This window comes from Lathamus discolor, chromosome 3, assembly GCF_037157495.1.
Source record: "Lathamus discolor isolate bLatDis1 chromosome 3, bLatDis1.hap1, whole genome shotgun sequence".
In the NCBI taxonomy this organism is placed as follows: domain Eukaryota; kingdom Metazoa; phylum Chordata; class Aves; order Psittaciformes; family Psittacidae; genus Lathamus; species Lathamus discolor.
In genome coordinates this window covers 123,530,272-123,548,989 of record NC_088886.1, presented here as the reverse complement: position 1 = coordinate 123,548,989, position 18,718 = coordinate 123,530,272, and the positions used below count along the sequence as shown (strand labels likewise).

Sequence of the window (18,718 nt, the reverse complement as noted above, 5' to 3'; positions counted from 1 at the left end):
TTCTCAGGTTGGTCTGTTTTATTTCTGAATTATTCTTTACATTGTACAATATATAAAAATACAGAGTACCCCAAAAAATTCACAGTGTCTAAAGGCAGTGATTACAGTCTAGGTCACCTTTATACTAAAGTATCATCAAGTTCAATTGCATAGGAAGGGTGATGTGCCTTCACAACAGAGTTCAATAATACTCTCCAGGTTTTGCTGTCTTAGGGCAAGCATTCCGTGTTTGCTTCATAATTTCCCATGATCCAGTATTGCATCTGTCACTCTCCCACCTCAACTACAAGCTAAGTCCTGTCATTTCCATCACACATACCATTCATCCTCCCTAAAGCTTTCTCTGTGGGAACGCTCCTAATTAACCGCATCGCTTTTAGGTATGCGCAGGTTTGGAAGTCAGCTAGGGAGGGGTGCGTGGATGGAAACTGCACTGGCATGCAGCTGGCTGGCTTTTATGTTGTTTGACGTTTGTTACTAAAAAACATTTTTGCTTCGGTTATTAATGGCCCATCCATGTTGACCTCTGCTTGACTCCATGGCATGCGAATGAACAGCATCCCGCTGACGGAGGCTTCAGAACTAGAGTGCAGTGTTAATACTTTTCATGATCAGATTTGTTTAACACCAAATGGGGGCTGGGAATCGCAGAAAGCCAAATGGTGCTCGTACAGCACTGAACCTTCTCACATAGAAATTTACAGCTGAGGCTGGAGGCAGAACAGGGAAAAAATCGAGTTTGAGACCCAAATTGTGTCAAATGCTATTGAGCACTTACTTAATTTTGTGGCTCTGTAAATAAAGGGTTGTTGGTTTTGCTCCTCCAGCCAGGGCTAATGCAGATGCTAACATTTCACGAAGGGCCCAAAGGAGATGTTTGAGCAGAACAGCTGAGACAGGGTAAGTACCACAAGGACCCAGCCCCACAGGGGCTTCTGTCCAGTTTTGAAGGTTCTGGCAATCAAAATTTGCGGATTACACCTACCCCAAATGTATTCTTGAAGCTGCTTGAAGTTTCCTCCTAACAAGCTTAAGTGGAAAATTCACCTGTTCGAGTCTGGGCCCTGGTCGTGAGGGCATTAAAGTGACCTGTGGGGAAAAAAAGAAACCCTTCAGACCCAGTTTACTGGGTATTTCTCCGTTACTCCAGACAGCTCCAAGGGGTGCTGTGCCCTGCCATGTGTGCAGGCGGGCTCATGGGAGGTGAAAGAGCGAGGAATAGATGCAGAGCCTTGGCCATGAATGCTGGAAGCTCCAGAGACACCCATGGCACCAGGTACCTGACTGCCATGGCCTGGTGGCTTCTCTGGGTCCCTGTGAAAACAAAAAGCCATGGGTTTGCAGGGTTCCTTTTCCCTAAATTTGGTACTAAAACCTCCTAATGTGATTGTGAAGTGAGGCTTATTATGCCGATCAATAACTCAGAAGGCAATTTCTATCTTCTTTAACATGGACGTTGACATTTTCTCTGTTCTAATAGATGAGGTCTTTTGGCTAATGGTACAATATTTGTTACTCCTACTTGCTATTTCAATTTTCTTTGCACAATTAGTCCCTACTTATAATTACAAACACAACAGAGTGATGATACATGAGAGATATGGGAGGCTTCTTCAGAAAATATAAGCAGTAACAGGAATATTTTTCTTAATCATTCTTAACCAGAATGATTTAGGGGAGAATCAGCATTTCTAACTAGAAAAAATCAATTTTCTTTTCAAATAAAAAATTATATTTCATTTACCTCAAAAGTGTTGGGGCTTTTTTTTTTAACTAATGGGAAGGATGCTATATTTTTACAGTTTTTTTTCTTCATTTTGTCCCTGTGAATCTGAATACCAGCACTGCCTTTCTTATTCTAAGTTTCCTCTGCAGGCATTTTGTTAAATATATATATTGTGTGTGTATATATTATAAATATATACTGTATCTATCCACTGATAGATGTATACACTATTACAAAAGAAAGAGTAAGCTGTTACACAAACTTTACATTTACATTTTATATATATATATATTTTTATATATATATAACTTTCCCCCACTATATTTGGTACAAAGAATAAATCAATCTCAGTGGACAGCAATTTTCTCTCCAGGTGGGCTTAACATAGGATTAACACTGGAGACGTCAATTGTCTGCATCAGACATGAACTCCATTCCTACTCTGTTGATTTCAAACCAACCATCTCATTTTCCAAATGTAAGGCATTAGGAACAGTGGTGGTAAAACAATACAATTTCTTCTATAGTATCTGTACAGTTCATACGTTTAAGAGCAGCCTGGCTCATATGCTGAACATTCAAGTGCGCCTTTAGAGCAACAGCACCTCTTATACTGTGGTACCATCATCAAGTGGTTTGGTACAAGTTATTTCTGCTGGGTGACAGCTGATGAAGTAAAGCCCAACAGCAATGGCACAACACAGCCTGGATAAGGCCATAATGCACACCCCGAATAGAGGGAGAAAGGCAGCCACTTCCATGGAAAAGGAAGAATGGCCTAATTAAAGATGTTTCTGCTACACACTTGGCTGTAAGATTTCGATCATATTTTACATAATGTATATCCGAATCCTATCCAAAGGGTTTGCAGAGAACCAGTATCTCTAGACCAGCACAGGAACTGCCCAGGTTCCCCTTCTCTATCTTAGAAGTGAAAGAAAAAATACAGAGAGAGCAAGATGAGTCTTTTGGAAGCAATGTTCCTGAACCAAATGCATTTCCAGTGCACTTTCAGATGGCCTTACAAAAAGGAAATTTTAGCAACTTTAACATCCAGCTGTAGGAGCAATTCAAGCTGCTACAGATATTACAGACCTGACGATCAAGGTGCTGAATTACCTGGATGCAAGAATATCACTGTACCTGGTGTCATTAACCTGCCATGCATTAGACAGCTCATAAAAAATGCAACCCTCACATCACATTGACATTGTCCTTAAAGAACTCACACTCATGCAAATAGTGAGTAATACGTGTTCTGGTTTTTTTTATTGTGCTCTCTCTCCTCTCTCCTGGATTCTACTTTCTGCTCAAATGGAGTCTACAGACCCTTGCTGTGATTGCCAATTATATCAGAAAGGGCTGAATCCATTTGGATGGCTGGTAAGAAGAAATGGCTTGATGAAACTATAACCACAGGCACCACTCTCAAAGCATCTGCCCTCCAATAGCCTACAAAATATGCCCCTCCTGAGCACAATGGAAGTAATGACCTATCTTGGTGAGCTGAACATTTAAATAAATTCAGCTGCTACGCGGCACGTTGGGGAAGAAGAAATATCAGTTGACATCATGTTATTCTGTGAAACTGAAAACGGAAAAACATTGAAGGAGGAGGGGGGAGAAAAAGAAAGGAAAATAGAAAATTGTAATGATTGCAAAGTTTGACTTGCTCTCATCCCCCCAAACTCCTACTGCAATTCTGCCATGTACATAGTAAGTGCAGAATGTATCAATACAAGGAATCTTCTGAGAGGGAAGCTTGGAGATGGCTTTGATTTCACAACGGCTACAGTAATCTTGGGAGCCAATGTGTTTTTCTGAATCACATAAATTAAAGCTGGGAAAGTCCCATCCTGATAGTCAAATGTAATAATTTTTCAGCCCCTGGGCTATATACTTGTTAGAACTACTTTAAATCAGGATTTTCTGAGTTGCTGAGGGGCCACGGAAATCAGCGAGGCAGGTGATTACGGCATGAGGCACAAAGGCATCACTCCTCAAATGGGATTTAGGAGCCTAGGAAGAGCCTCCCTCCAGGTGCTGGCACTTGCTACCAGTGCTCTCCTTCTACCCTGGAGATCCCGCTTCACTCCCACAGCTCCTACCGCAGCCATGCTGGCAGGGGAGTTAGGGCCACTGTGCCTACTTGGCGGGTTGCGACAGGCTGCTTCAGGAGCTTCAGGCTGCAGCAGGAGCTTCAAGGTCTGCACCAGCTCCTGACCCCACTGCTTCAAATGTGAGTGCATCTATTTAAGGGCGCCTCTCCCTCTCTCTCAATTCCTTTGCTCTCCCTATTTCACCCAGTGAATAGAGCACAAGCAGGATGAGCTGCTAAATTAGAAAAACAACTGCTGAAAATGATGGGCACCACTGAGCCTCAGGTGTCCCCACGGCAGTGCTAATGACCTCACTTTACTACAAATATCCCTACAGCCTTCAGTCACTGCAAACTGAAGTTGGACAAAGTAATTTAAAAACGGGAGGCCTTTTTATTCTTGCCTTCTGGTCAAACCACCATAACACAGGCTTACAGAACTGTGTTGGCTTTTCCTTGCAGTAAAAGCAATATACTTGTCACTAGCAACACAGTCTTTCTTCATTTCCTACTGGCTGCCTACATGAAAGAGCTGAGTACACAGCCCAAGCTGGGCTTCCAAACAAGCAACTGCAAAGGAATAGCACTGAGAAACGATCGGTGCCAGCTTACAGCGAAATCTGAAATAAAGCGAAGCCAAACGGGACTGCTAGGAACATGGCCGAGCCAATGGCCACATACGGGCATGGCAATTGCTCAAGTAAGATGCACACAACAAAGCCAACCTCGGGACCACATGGAGCTCATGCGTGTTTCAGGGTGTACTTTTATCTCATGCTCAGTATTGCGACATTCTAAAATCCTTAGCATTAGGAGTTCATTATAAATATTTAGAAACACTGAATGATAACAGCGGTGAACTTGTCCACGTTGCTAACACGTCGGATGTAGTTGTACATTAAGCACCAGCAATAAGTTTCCTTTTTGCCAAACAAACAATTATGTCAGACAAACATCTGGTTGTAGACAACATGGCTTCTGCATCAAACTAATACAGTTCTTGTAGACACAGTCACACACATACACAAAATTACATTTCAAAGCTGGATATACTGTTTAATAATGCTACTGCCCCAATTTACTTCAATAGCTGCAGCAGCATGTGTTCATCGGGTTGTTTTTTGTTCAGAAAAATTAAAGAGATATTGGCAAACAACGCACATTACTCAGCCGTATTACTATTTCATAGAGTACTGACTGGAAGACACTGTAAGATGTGCAGCAGACTTTCTGGGTCATGTCAGACTATGGAAACATTCCGTACAAAAATACCCTCCCTCTGAAAAGTCAGAATTATTCACTCTTTGAAAGTAAATGAACTAAAAACCAACAGCAAAACAGGAGGAAAAAAACCAGCCCAAAGCACAGTGATTTCCCACAAGAAGAGCATGGCCTCGAAAGTTGCCTTTCCTGGCAGACGCAATCAGGATCAAAGCTAGAACAAAAAGAGTTAACACTGTCTCAGGACAAAAGAAAAAAGGAAGAAAGAAAAAAGTCCATGGCTCTCGCACGGCAATCATCACATCTTTCTTTTTTTCCAGTGATATAAACATCTTTGTTTGTTAGGCACTCCAAGTTCACATCTCCGATGTTATTCCAACATTTACTTCTCTCAGCGTCTCACTGCCTGTATAATTTTCTTTCAATTAAGACTGGAAACGTTCTGGAAAGCTTCTTCGGGTAATGCACTTTGTTTGTGTGTTGTTTCTCATCAGCTGAACTGCGTATTACCAAAGAAGGCTGCGGAAAGTATTTCCTGTAATATGAAAAGATTCTGTTGAAGATACAGGGAACACTGCCCTAGAAAGTCACTTTTTGTTTGTTTGTTTTTTCCAGAAACATAAAAAAATGAAAAATTGAAAAAGGAAAAGAAAAAGAAGAAAAGTTGTTGGCACGATGGAGTCCCGCTCAGTCTGTCTCATGAGCTGTGTCATCCAGCGCACCATTGCTACCCTGTCTCAGGAAGGATGCGCCTCACCAGACAGACACTCCTGCCCCAGGAGGCCACCTCTTGCCTTGCTTAGAGTGCACCCACATATTGTGTGCTGCTGCATGGTGGCCACTGAGCCCAGCACACAGCCACCTCCTTGTGACAATGTTGGCCTTGGACAACAACGCTGATGTTCCAGCCATAAACAGTTGCAGTAGTAAGAGCCATCTCCAGCCAAACATCCACAAAAGCACTGCAGAATGGTCCGTATGTGTTTTTGTCCTTGTAAGGAGATGTGCTGTTTACAAGAAATACAATTAACCAAAGGAAAAAAAAAAGACCCTACTGTACAATATTTACATCTAGAGGCTGAGCCAGTATTTGGTCCATAAAATCAATTAAAAAAAATTCATATAGGAAGTTATCCAGTCCTGTAGGATCTGTCCATCATCAGCTGTTGGTAAAGGTCCTTCCAGGGGAGGCCTCAGGCCTGTAGTCATATTTATTCAGTGTACTGGGATAATAGGTTGTCGTGTACACATTGGTTTGCTGCAACGGGTAGAAGTTGGTCCTGTCATCTGGTATCAAATTGTTCTTGTTAAGCGTCTGTAAAAGAGAAGAGGACATGACAGGGATGGTAATAGTGCCACATAAGTACTCTTTACTACCTGCAGAGACCTCCCTCTCACCTGCCTTCTCCATCAAGGTCTCGGTTGCAGCCACCACTGCCTTCCCTCCAGCTGGGAGAGTAAGACAGTACATCGTACTCACTATGGGGCTAGTCTGCGGGGGACCACAGCTCCTGCCAGGTCTCCTTTGGTGGACCTGTGCTTAGCTACTGCTAGGGCCAGAACCCAGAGCCTTCTCCAGGGACCTGGAGTCTCCTGGTAGATGGCATGTTTTCTGTACATCATTGTCACACAAAACCATGCTGGGCCTACACCAAAACTGGTGACAAATGGCAGCGCTCAATCTAATCTCTTCCAAAATGCTCATGCTATAGACTGCAGCTCCCTCTCAAACCAGTTGCCAGACAGCAGCTTTTTGTCTTTGGAAGAGCAGGTGTGCATTTACCTGATCTCCATCTCCATTGGTAGATATCCAGGTTTGGACCCCCCGATATTAAGTGTGTCACTTCTGTAAGCTACAGTATAAGTAACAAATCATGGTCACTTTTGGAAAAACTAAAATGACTTAAAAAAATCAACAACCATGTAACAATTGTTGGCAATAATAACATAAAATTGAGAACCACAAATGCCCCTTTTACCATAAAAATTTAGAAATGGCTTTTTTTTCTCCCTCCCCTTTTCCCCCCTCCTTCTTTGCTTTTTGCAAGAATTAATATTACTCTTCCCACCAGCAAGCAGGTGTACCCTTTCATCAGATTAAAGCCCATTGCTTTGCCAGCTATTACCTATGTACAAGGATAAAATCCCATTTGGGTGTATTTGCAGTAATTTTATGGAACTTTCTCCTGCATCTTTACAGTCATCTGATTTCTGTGAATTTGGCTGAGGAAATTTTATGACATTTTTTCAACTAACCCCTAACTTAAATTTCTTATCTCTATCCTTTGCTGCTCCTACGTGCACCTTTAATGGCTGTTATGCAGGGAACTCACTCCTTTGATCTGGGAGTCAACACTACTGCGTTTGCTACAGCAGCCTCATGATCAGAGCACAGCACATTTAAAGAGGGTATGAGCATCTCTCCTGTCCGGAGCAGAGAGATGGAGAGGTCTAGAGAGGTAACTAGTCCTGGGACCTAACAGTTTTTCTGCCACAACCCGATACTGCTGGGGGAGCCACTTTAGCTCGGTTCCCCCTTGAGACAAACACCTCATACCTGACCCAGCTCAGGGCAAGATGAAAATTAATTAGCTAACTCTTGTCTATGAAATACCCACCTCCATTGGCTTTACTTGACCCATGTAACTTCAGCCCCCCTAAATTTTAGGCATTGTGGCTCCATTGACTCTGGAGAAGCCCCTGTTTCCCCCCAGCCCTGGCAGCACTGGGGCAACGTGCCAACAGTGGGTGCTTAACTCTCAGGAGACTACAGTTAGCGGGGTCTCACCCTGTGTACATCCCCGTTGCACAGTGAGACAAGGGGAGTCAGGGTGTAGCCACTGACTGCTGACTGCTGAAATGATGAGAGCTATCCCTAGGCTCAAAGAGAAGACCAGAGGCAGTACATTTATCTCCCAAATTCTTTGTAATTTAAAAATTTTACTGCACAGGGAAGGGAAGAGGAGGAGGAAAAAAGAAAATGCTTTCTTCAAATCCAATAGCAGACTGATAGCTACCGCTACCCGGGGAAATGCAACTCCCAGTTTCATACAAGTTGTTAGGAGGAAAGGCTTTCCCGTGCCAAAAGGACCCTGGCAAAGAAATTTGCTAATTGCTGAACTACCAAATAACTTTTTTGGAAATGGGTACTACCTGAAACATCTCAAACATAAAAACTGGAGGAGACCCAGCCTCCTCCTGGTCTCACTGCAGTCTCTCTCAGCCTGTAGTCTGCAAAATAAGCTCACGGTGTATCACTTGTAGGAAGCAAGGAGGAAACCATACGGGCATGCTCAGAGTGACAAACATTTCCAAGGAAGGAGAATTTGCGTCTTTCAATATGAAAGGAAGAACAGAAGTGTCATGCTTTGCTCCCAGTCACCTAAAGAAATATTAAAATAGTGCGGGCAACAGTCTGCTGCTTTGTGCTGGAGGCTGGGAAACAAGGAAGCCAGGCTCAGTCCTCCGCTGTTTGCTATGCTTCCTTGGGAAATCCAATCAACTGCTCTGTGCCCCAGTGTCTTCTGATCCAGCTTGGTAAAAGCATTGGAGATCCTCTGTAAAAATGCACTCTGCTATGTGCTGCCACTGAGTACCTGGGGAACTCTGCAAACACCACAGTGACTGCTGTTTCCTGTCTGTGTCTCTAGCCCAGGATACCCACTGCAGTGAATGTAACCTCATAGCAGCGGTCCAGCACAGCAGGACAAAAAGGCTGATGCCCACTGCTGCAGTACCTGGACTCTCTTGAAGGTGGTCCAGTGTCCAGGCCTTATCTGGGTTGCTTTTTGGGACAGTTAAGATTCATAACATGCCAGGATTACCACCTCTGAAATTTGGTATCATCAAAATCCTGGGCTAGGATCAGGAACATCTTGATCTGAGGACAAAGACCTCAGGACTGTACATTTTTTTGTCTTTCAGTTGTAAAATCTGTATGTTTCAACATATCCCATGGTGTTTAAAACTAGCCCTTTAGAGCAGACTTAGCATTTAATTAAAACAATTTGCATTTTTTCCTTTCTCTCTTGTCTTACTTTCATATAACATTTAATTAAGAAAAAACCCACAACTGCTCCTTTGCTCTTTTTGGTTTTATTTTTGATGGAGGGCTTATATCTCAGGGAAATACCTTATGAAAATGGTTTAGCAGAATTTATAATGCAATTAGCTGCACAGAATTTATCTCCAGAAATGCTGCCATGGCAGTACTGTCCTAAATCAGCATGATCAATGTGCATTGCCTTAACATTTCCCCACATAAACTTATTGCCTGTCTCATTTTAATAAATAGATTATTAGGTTCTTTGGCACTAGAAATTGGTTGATATTTTGAAGAAGGGAAATGCAGAAGCAGTGAATTTTAGAGATGTACACACACAGTCATGCATGCACTGCAGGAGAAGAGGTTAAATCTCTCTGGGTGGGCTACTGTGCTCCTTTACTCATCTCTTTAATGCTTGCTCTCATCTGCAATTCTTCTCTGTGACAGAGATGGTCAATGACTTTCCCTTTGGAAGACATTCCTCAAGAGCTATATGGGTTATGCCATCAGGGTCAGAGCCTCCTGACAACTTGAACTCACTGGAATTATTGTGGGGATGAAAACAGAGTGCTGTGCCTATAGGTATTGCCACCAATATTTATCCTTCCCAATGGGAGAAACTGAGAGTCATCACTACCACACAAGTACAGTCGATCACAAAAAAACACAGCCCAGCTCCTACAGGTGCCTCTTCAGCTACCTCTGAGCCAAGTCCCCAGCATTACAGTGGCCAAGAAATGGTTGCTGAAGACAATGCCCAATTAGTCCTCTCAGAAGGGAGAATCTTTCTGTGCTTTTGCAAAGACTTATATACGGCTGCAGTAACTAAGCTGACTAAAGCAGCACAGTGAGCACTAGAGCTCAGGCTGTCCTCACTGGAAGAGTCAGAGAAGGAAGACTTGCTTTTGCTGCCTGAGCTCTTCCGCACTACCATCTTGCACCCTGCAGGGAGACACGTCAGTCACCTCAGCACTCACCAGACCTTACTGATGACATTTCTCCTGACACTCAACCTGTGTTTTTCCCTTCTTGCTGTTTTCTCCCTTTCATATCAAACACTAACACCTCCCCTTGCCACCAGATTAGATCTGGTTGCTCAGTAAGCCAAAAGCCTGACCAGCGTTTATTGCTGAAACATCACTTGGTGCATAATCTCTGTGCCATACCCATGATGTATTTTGAACACTAAGAGAAACATATTTCAGGCCCTCATTTTGGTCCTCTGCCTTGAGAAGAAAGAAACTTCTGGTAGTTGTGCAAGTATGATATTCCTCATAAAAAGTGAGGTCAGACCCTGAGCTAATATGAAAACCTGTGAGACGTGCTTAGAAAAAGTGCTCCATCAACCAGTAACTAAAAACACAACATGCATCAATAAACTAGTTTTACCCACTTCCTCCCTTCCCATATGAGCCATGCCATCCTAGCATATTTGACATCATTTGTTCTTTCCGTATTGTTCACTACTAACCTCAATTCAAGAACCTATTCGCTGAAAGTAAGCCACCAGCATGCACTAACCCAACCAAGTGGATCACTCAAAAGCAGGCACACCTTCAATTGCTTTCTTTAAAAGACCCTTTATTATGCTACATTGGCATATGACTAATAAAAACTTGTCTGACCCAGAAACTCTGCTTTGCCAAGCAGGGGTGTTTTTAGATGGACTAAGATGAATATGGTTTTAAGAGAATGTAAAACAGGATCAGCTTTCTCCATTTTGTGTGATCTGTCAAATAGTTAAAAGGTCCAATATTGTTGCTGGTAAATTGCATATCTATGCCAAACACAACAGGATCATGAGTATCTAAACATTGACAGAAATAGGTAAACAATTTATTATCACTCTTACTATTGTATTAGCAATTAGTTAGAACTGGAAGAGTCTGAGGAAAAAGTGTATAGATATTTCCCCTTGTGTGCTGCTCTGCCCCCTCGCATTCATATTGGAGGCAAAATACAGACATGCACTCACAGGCTGTTTCTCCCAAGGTAGAGCCAAGTGTTGGATGCGTTAAACATGACTGTATTGTGCCATGTGCATGCATTTACTTTTGCTCAGCCTTCTCCATTGATATTTTTAGCCTAAGTCATCATTCAGATTTTCCATTTGTTACTTTTTCTCCAGCAATGCCTTGCCACTACTCCCCCAAATTCTGCCTCTGATCCAAATCATTAAGTCATAATCCACTGACCTACTTGCTTACATACTCCCAGATGAATCAAAACATCCTCATCCATAACAGTATAGGACTTTCAGAACTAGTCCCATCCTACAGCTGCATGTATAAGCTGTATAAACATTTCTTACACACGTAAACAGATCAAGTGTTTCAGCTTTCAATAAACAGCCACAAAAATGTCAAAATCTGTTTAGAAAGATGAGCATCTCACCACCCCTGATTAAAAGGAATTCCATACAGTTTTTGAGAAGCTAAAGTGAAAAGGGTGATTCTAAAAGCATCTGATACACATACAACTAATACCAAAAGATCATATTTGAAAAGTCATGGCAGTCAGGTGAAGTTCCTGACTAAAGGAAAAAGGGAAATACAACCCCCATTTCAAGAAGGGGAAAACGGAAGATCTGAGGAACTACAGATCAGTCAGTCTCACCTCTATGCCTGTTAGGGTCACAGAGCAGGTTCTCCTTGAAACCATGCTAAGGCACATGAAAAACAAGGTGCTTGGTGACAGCCAGCATGGCTTCACTAAGGGCAAATCATGCCTGACAAGTCTGGTGGCCTTCTATGGTGGGGCTACAGAACTGATGGATAGAGGCAAAGCAGTTCACATTATCTACCTGGACTTGTGCAAAGCGTTTGACACTGTCCCACACGACATCCTTCTCTCTAAATTGGAGAGACATCAATTTGATGGATGGACCACTCAGTGGATAAAGAACTGGCTGGATGGCGATATGCAAAGAGTTGTGGTCAACGACTCAATCTCCAATTGGAGACCAGTAACGAGTGGTGTTCCTCAGCGATTGGTGTTGGGACCGGTCTTGTTCAACATCTTCGTCTCTGACATGGACAGTGGGATTGAGTGCGCCCTCAGCAAGTTTGCCGATGACACCAAGCTGTGCGGTTCGCTTGATACGCTGGAGGGAAGGGATGCCATCCAGAGGGACCTTGACATGCTTGTAAGGTGGGCTGATGCCAACCTAATGAAGTTCAACCATGACAAGTGCAAGGTCCTACACCTGGGTCAGAGCAATCTCAGGCACAGCTACAGGCTGGGAAGAGAAGAGATTCAGAGCAGCCCTGTGGAGAAGGACTTGGGGGTGTTGGTCTATGAGAAAACGAACATGAGCCAGCTTCAGTGTGCGCTCGCAGCCCAGAAAGCCAACCGTATCCTGGGCTGCATCAAAAGCAGCGTGACCAGCAGGTCGAAGGAGGTGATCCTGTCCCTCTACTCTGCTCTCGTGAGACCCCACCTGGAGTATTGTGTGCAGTTCTGGTGTCCTCAACATCAAAAGGACATGGAACTGTTGGAACAAGTGCAGAGGAGGGCCACGAGGATGATCAGGGGACTGGAGCACCTCCCATATGAAGACAGGCTGAGAAAGTTGGGGCTGTTCAGCCTGGAGAAGAGAAGGCTGTGTGGAGACCGCATAGCAGCCTTCCAGTATCTGAAGGGGACCTACAAGAATGCTGTACTCTTCATTAGGGATGGTAGTAAGAAGACATGGGGTAATGGGTTCAAACTTAAATGGGGAAGTTCAGGCTAGATATAAGGAAGAAGTTCTTTACTGTAAGGGTGGTGAGGCACTGGAATGGGTTGCCCAAGGAAGTGGTAAATGCTCCATCCCTGGCAGTGTTCAAGGCTGGGTCAGACAGAGCCCTTGGCAACATTGTCTACTGTGAGGCGCCTCTGCCCATGGCAGAGGGATTGGAACTGGATGATTTTAAGGCTCTTTCCAACCCTAACTATTCTATGATTCTAAGAAGAGCCATAAAGTACTTCACACAGGCTGACATGCAATGGCAAGGTTTTCTTAATCTTCTCACTCAGCTTAATGGAGTTCATCATTCTCTTTCAGCTCCAGATCTTCTTTTCTATTCTGGCACTGGCATGGGGAAAGAGTCAGCAAGTTTCCCAAGAGTTTTGTAGGTTAATCTTTACCAGCTATGCATTCATAGTTTCTCCACTGTATCTCTGCCAACAGGTGTAATTTCAGTTCTATCATCTCTTACCATGACACTTGCCTCTTTGAAAATGTAAAAGTAACAGAGGAAAAATTGGATGACCTTCCTGGGCAACTTCAAACCACTCTGTCTAGCATTTGTTTAAGTTATCATCACATTAACATCCTAAGAGGCTGAACAATGCAGTGTACACATTTCCAATGGGCAGGACTCATCAGAGATGTGTCGTCTGTGCCAGAACTGCATAATAGCACTTTCCCATCTTGCAAGACTGTAATGTTGTAATGTCCCAGTGCACTACAAAGAAAAACTTGTCTTTTCCTTGATCACAAATTGAGCACAGGCACTATGGAACAGAGGGAAACAACTCCAATCCCTGCTAACCCTGGTCATCCACTGTTGACACAGGCAAAAGTCTAAAATCAGGGTCCAGGTAGCAGACAGCAACTCTGCTCATTCCTCCTAGCAATATCCAAATGAAACCCATGTGCATCCTACATCCTGCCTCTGCACAAATCAAGGCCAACATTCCCACTGAACTCAGTCTTACAATTAGCCCTAAAAGAATTGAGATAGCCTTTCCAAGTTTCCTTGGAACGGCATCTAGCAGACTTCTTGTAGCAACAGTGGGATGGCCATTACTCCCCCTTATTCCCCAGGAAAATGGAAGGATAAGGGAACTGTGCAATGATGTAATGACGCTAAGAGCCAACATTTAGGTTCTTTTGTGCTCCTTTTAAGTTGTTTGCTTCTTGCAGCGAAATCAGACGGAGCAAAATGTCTTTTCGATGCAGATCAGCTGTTTTATGGTGTTAGCCATGCCTTCTTGCTAAATGATGTTACTTTTTGTGTTCTAGGAACATTAGCCAAATGACTTGGGGTTGTGGAAATATGTTAATATTATGAAACTTTCCCCACAGCTTGTACATCTCTGGAAGAAACAAGGCAGAGATTTCAGAATTATACGAACCAATAAATTGGGAAATAATTTGCATAGTAATTACATTTCCACTAAAACAAACCATACAACTAAAATAACCTCTTTTGGCAATAATTGACACCAAGAAAGTAAATGATGTCTGGCCCACCCACATGCTCCCTTTTTTCTGATCCACTGGATGCCGAAACACTGCTGTGCCTCTTGAGCTATGCATTACAAATGACCCTGGAAAGACAGAAAGTTGCCAGAAAGACCTTGTGAGACCCATGTATTTACCACAAGCTAAGAGTGATTTGCAAGAATTTACTGATTCTTCTTTCTGATCTTTCCTAAAGATTTGCTTAGTGTCTTACACTAAACAAACTATCTCATCTGATGCTCTTATAAAATCTCTTGAGCTCCGCCTACGCTGAAGTCAAAGGTAGCAGTGGCCAGGGTTTAGGTATTGAGTGTTTTCTGAGGAATTCAGTAAGGCTGTTTGTTTGCAAGATTTACAGTGAAGTGTAAATGTACAGATGAGGAACCTAATTTCTACAGAAGGTTTTTCCTCTCAAAAAGAGATACAAAATATCCCACTGGGACACTAAAGTTATGATTGCATGTGATTTGTGGATGGAAGCTTACCTTATGTTTAGACTGGAAATTCTTTGTTCACTGCTATTGGTAAATAAATTAAACAACCCCCAAATGACGGCAGCATCTGTAGATGTATGTGCTCAGGCTGACAATGGAACTAACATTCAATTATAAGAAAATTAATAGCTACAGTTTTCTATAGCTGTTTGAAAATAGCTATTTTACCCTTATACTTAGGAGGAAGTGAGGTTATATTACTGCCATTTTAAACTTATAAAAACCTTCAGAGTTGGCAACATAAAGGACCATTGTCAAAAGATGCTTTCATACGTCTCTGACTTTAAGCACATAAGTAAGATGACAAACGTATGTAATAGTAAAGCAAACTGAAGTGAGTTCCTGCTTAGAGCTAAATCCAGGTTTGAGTATTTTTCTGAACTGTAAACTGAAGTCCAAGGAGTTGATGGAAATCTTCCCACTGGCAAGTGCAGGTGTCTAGCCTAAAGCTTGTCATTTATCCCTGGCTTGCCAGTAATTTGGTGGCAGCAACACCCATGACACGGCTCAAGACACAAAAGAGAAATTCAGGGCTGCCTCAATCTGCTTCCCAATATAGCTGGTGCACAGGATATAGCAGACATGATCTCAGCTGCGTGGGAAGGTGTAAACTGTTTCCTTGCTGCACTACTATGCCTTGGGGTATGCCCTTCCTGGGTGCCTCACGTATACAATAGTGTTACTAAAGAGGCTCATCAGCTGAGCTACAGCACCCATCCTTGCACATACTCTGGTATTTCAGACTAACTCAACAAAGGTATAACCACTACCTTCTAAAACTAAGTTTAACAGAATCATAGGATCATATAATAGCAGGTTGGAAGGGACCTCAAAGACCATCTGGTCCAGCCTTTCTAGCCAAAGCATGCCCTAGACTAGATATCCCAGCACCCTGCCCAGACAAATCTTAAAAGTGTTCAGCGCTGGGGAATCTACCACTCTGCTGGGGAGATTATTGCAATGGCTCACTGTTCTCTTTGCGAAAAATTTTCCTCTTGTGTCCACTCAGAATCTCCCCAGCAGTAACTTGTGCCCATTACCCCTTGTCTTTTCCATGTGTCTCCTTATAAAAAGGAAGTCTCCATCTCCCTTGTAGCCACCCTTTAAATACTAGAATATGGTGATAAGGTCTCACCTGAGCCTTCTTTTCTCAAGGCTGAAGAAGCCCAGCTCTCTCAGCCTTCCCTCATTCAGCAGGCTTTCCAGTCCTTTGATCAACTTTGTGGCCCTTCTTTGGACCCTCTCCAGCCACATTTTTTGTATAGTGGGGACTAAAACTGAGCACAGTATTCCGGGTATGGCCTGACAAGCACTGAGTAGAGTGGGATAAACAGTCCACATTGGGTGGAGATGATAATCTAGAGCAACTGGGCTATACTGGCCTTCAGCTGATGGCAACTAGTAAGGTCACAGTGACCGTCTAGGTCTGTCTGGGGAATGTAGTTGTGACTGCCTCACTGCAGCTACACTGGAGTGAGCAGCCCTGAGTTTTCAGATGGTCTCAGGGCAGCTTATTCTGGTGAATTACCAATGCAAATCATGCAACCTGGTGCCAGGTCACAGAGCTACACTTAGACTGAGAATTGCAAAGGTGAAATGGCAGTGGTGAGAAAAAAAAAAAAGCAAAAGAAAAGAGTAAAACTAGAAATAAAAGTAAAAACTGGGCCTAATTTGCCATCTGCTAATTCCATTCAGTCTCTTAGAGTCTTACTGCTTTCCAAATATCTCCCACCCTCTAAATAGATGCTTTTTGATTATCTTCCTCAAGATTGCTTTGTTTTCTCCCCATGTCACATCTCACCTTGTTATTTCCTCTCTACATTTATAACCTCCTCAGGTCATTTTCCATTATTTCTATACCAGTGGCTGGTTTTTTGACACACCTCCCAGTTTAATATCTTCTGCTGGTTTAATTAACACACTGACTGCACCCTCTCCAAGGTCATTAATGAAGATATTAAATAAAGCCAAACCTTGCATTACTGCTTGCAGTGCCCCAAACAACTCCTCCCCATAGCTCCATATGTTCCCATTAATGATTGCCCAATGTTCACAGTCCATTAGCCAGATCTCAGTCTCTACCGAAGCATTCCAGTTCAAGCCAATTTCTATTTACACATCTCAGATTACTTAAGACACAAATACTATCCTCTTTTCTTTAGGTGTATGTACCAATAAAGCTACATTTTTAACCATCTGAGTATATGCCCTTATGCAGCTCAGCTTTGTGCTTTCTCTTAACTCTCTAACACTGAAACTCTGTGTAAAAAGTGATTGTGCTTGATTTATTCCTGCTTAGCTTTAGGTCCTGGCTCAGCTGTCAGTTCAGCCCAACCACCTTTAATTTCATCACAATACGTGACATGTTGACACTCAAATATTAATTGCAATTTGTCTACACATTAATACTGAGACAGATATTTTTCAATGAGTTTCCAGTGATGTAACTGAAAGTATAGTTGAGTCAATCCCATTTGTTTCTCCTGGTTTCTTTCTCTCATATGGCCCTTACTCTGTCAAATTTTAAAGACCGACTAGGATTCAATACACTTTGCTGAATAGGGAAGGTCGAGGCATACTCTATCAATTGTGGTCCTGTATGATTACAGATATTTTGTCTTATCCCCAAATCCAACTGGTGTTTCCCACACAGACTTACTGGAGCTACTTGTGTGACTTTTGTGCTTTGGACTTCAGTAGCTTAATCATGACTCAATTAGCTGGGAGGAAATTGTCCTGCTTCCTTACAGATGCTTTGGTATTACCTTTGCATTTCATGGCAGTAGGGGTCTGCCCAAGACCCATGGTATTTATAAAGGTAGTTGGAGTTGTTCATTAGCTGGTTCTCACAGACTCTGGGATATAGTCCATCTAGATTCCTTCTTCCGCAGATTTTCAGTTCCTTCTTTTATTCACATGCTTTGTGCCAAACCTCAGGATGATAGTAGAGCTGACTTAATGAGGATTCCCCCAGCTACAGGGGAATGCAGGCAGAGCTACTTCTGCTTACCCTACGCCAAACCTATTGTGAATATATAAATGATGATCAGGCAATGGATGTAGGTGTTGCTGCAGCTGGCGCAGCTTGTGCTGTGGCAGCAGCCAGTAGTACCTCCTGAGCAGCCCTGAGCTCTCAACTGCTCTTTAGGACAGGGCAGTCATGGTTCAGGAAAAAAACAGCTAAGGTATTTTGGCTGTTCTCTCTCAGAACTGTCAAACTCATTCTGGACATTGATCTCTAGTTCTGAATACTGAAACAGCTATCTTTATTTTGTCTGCATGCAGCTCAATTTCTTTATAATTCTACTTAAAAAATCCATTATTTGCTAGTGGAGCTATTCTAGGAGAATAGTGAGACAGCATCCCTCCAAGCATACCCCAAAGGTTACAAATTTTCTGGTATTTATTGTTTGCCTAATACTGTCCTCTCCCTTTACTTTAGCTCCCTGGCTCTTCCATGGCTCCCTTTAAACTCTTCTGTAAACACATAATTAATTTTTCCTGCACATCCTGGCAGCGCTGAGGATTTCCCAGCTCAGCTAATGCACATAACACTGCCAGCCACAGCTTCGAGGAGACAAGGAGGGAAGAACCATTTTAAGGACCTGGACCAAGGGAGAACCATTAACTTTCAGCAAATAAGCCTAGGGTATATTTTGGAATATTCTTCTTCAGACCAGTAGAGGGAAGTCATGTAAATACACAGCAGTCAGTGCAGTGTGATTTTGTTATTCCCATTCCTGCAGCTCTTTTTCATTTAATTCTCTTCCTTCCAGTGCAGGTGGATGGGGGCAGATACATGTTAACCTCTGAGAAATTAGGACAGGCAAAAATTGCAAGGAAAAGGTAATATCCATTATTAGGTCAATTAGTGTAGCTGGAAAAATCAGATAAACTTTTGAAC

General features: G+C 42.8%; 1 protein-coding gene across 3 annotated transcripts in view; it reads right to left on the bottom strand.

Moving 5' to 3' along the window:
* The window catches only part of SEMA5B (semaphorin 5B), a 283,952-nt gene continuing 265,234 nt past the window's right edge, over positions 1-18,718 (bottom strand). For all 3 annotated transcript variants that reach the window (XM_065671441.1, XM_065671442.1, XM_065671443.1), the window contains one exon: positions 1-6,360. In XM_065671441.1, the coding sequence (XP_065527513.1) occupies positions 6,205-6,360 (156 nt within the window). In that variant the 3' untranslated portion in view covers positions 1-6,204. The remainder of the gene's footprint in view (positions 6,361-18,718) is intronic.